The sequence below is a fragment of the Pundamilia nyererei genome, unplaced genomic scaffold (assembly GCF_000239375.1).
Source record: "Pundamilia nyererei isolate P.nyererei 1_Seehausen unplaced genomic scaffold, PunNye1.0 scaffold00036, whole genome shotgun sequence".
NCBI lineage: Eukaryota > Metazoa > Chordata > Actinopteri > Cichliformes > Cichlidae > Pundamilia > Pundamilia nyererei.
The window spans coordinates 664,921-666,192 of NW_005187437.1; the positions used below are offsets into that span (position 1 = coordinate 664,921).

Here is a 1,272-nt window from a genome sequence, read left to right on the forward strand (position 1 = left end):
AATGGAGCTAAGTCTTTTTCTTTTAGTCCACTGATGTCAACTTGTTGCTTCCCTGGGCTCTGGTCAGTGATGCATAGTGATGGTGTTGCAAAGTCTTTGGACATCAAGATCATGAACTCAACCACAAAGTTTTTGAACCCACAAAGAGTGTCTCCAACCAACTCAAATTTGCAGAAATCCGAATTCTCACAGTCTTTCAACTGAAGATTAAGGAACCACACAAAGTTACGCAGCTCTGCCCATGATGGATCTATTATACCACAATAGATTAAGAGTATCTGAAGACACTTTGCATGAGTCCCTTCAGTACCCTGGAACGTGAAGTTGTCAAGATTGTCCTTATTGTGAAAATGTGTGAGGTACTGGTATGGCCTTTGATAAGCTTCACTTCTGAAACATTCATCATCCATCAGGGGGCCACCACAGTCCATGTCTGGATTTTCTTCTTTTTGCATTTCCAAAGCCATAACCATTTTTGGTGGGTGGCAAAACAGCTTTGGGAAAACATCTGAGAATGCAAAATTTTCGTTTCGACCCTAAAAGTATACAAAATAAAAAATGTTTAAAACAATCAAATTTATCCTCATTAAAAATAAATAAAAAGAACTGAATAAAAAGGTCAGTATCCTAGGTCAGTATCCTAGGTCAGTATAAATGGCGCCCCATAGTATCCATGGATCATAGAAATATGAAATATAGACAATTGCTGCATGTATAAAAGGCTCAGACATTTTCCGTTTTCCTGCAATATTGTTTCAAATGAGGTTATAGGAAATGACGCTGGCATAAGTTTGATGTGCTACGCTGGAAGAGATAGTACTTCTGGGTTAGCTTGTTATCACCTCATCCTGTAAACTACACTCCTGTTTGCAATCCTTAACGGTGATGCTCTGAGTGTTTTAGTTAATGAAGGTCAGTTACATTAAATCAGTTTATTTCCAACCTGGATTTGCTGAGTCTTGAATTTCTTTGCATTGGGTTGTAGCGGCACATTTTCACATTGTGAGTGAAGACATGTGCCGCCAGCTGCTGCCGTACGGTGGCAGTTTTATTTGGCCACATAATTGCGCCAAAGTACTTTTTGTGATAGTTTGAGCCAGGAAATGTCTGTACTTATAGTATGGCACTACGATTGTGTTGAAGTTGAGTTCTCTGTGTGTTTGAACCTAGTGATGTAATAATTACATAACTTGAGTTATTACATTGTAACGGACCAGTTTACAAGTTAGTTTGATTGTTGTGTTATCAGTGTTATTGTGTTCAGAATTGCCA

General features: G+C 38.5%; 1 protein-coding gene across 1 annotated transcript in view; it reads right to left on the minus strand.

Annotated features, from left to right (window-relative positions):
• The window catches only part of LOC102210409 (E3 ubiquitin-protein ligase RNF213-like), a 19,198-nt gene that overhangs the window by 15,169 nt on the left and 2,757 nt on the right, over window positions 1-1,272 (minus strand). The window contains exon 4 of the mRNA XM_005730370.1: window positions 32-536. Coding sequence (XP_005730427.1) covers window positions 32-536 — 505 coding nt within the window. The remainder of the gene's footprint in view (window positions 1-31; window positions 537-1,272) is intronic.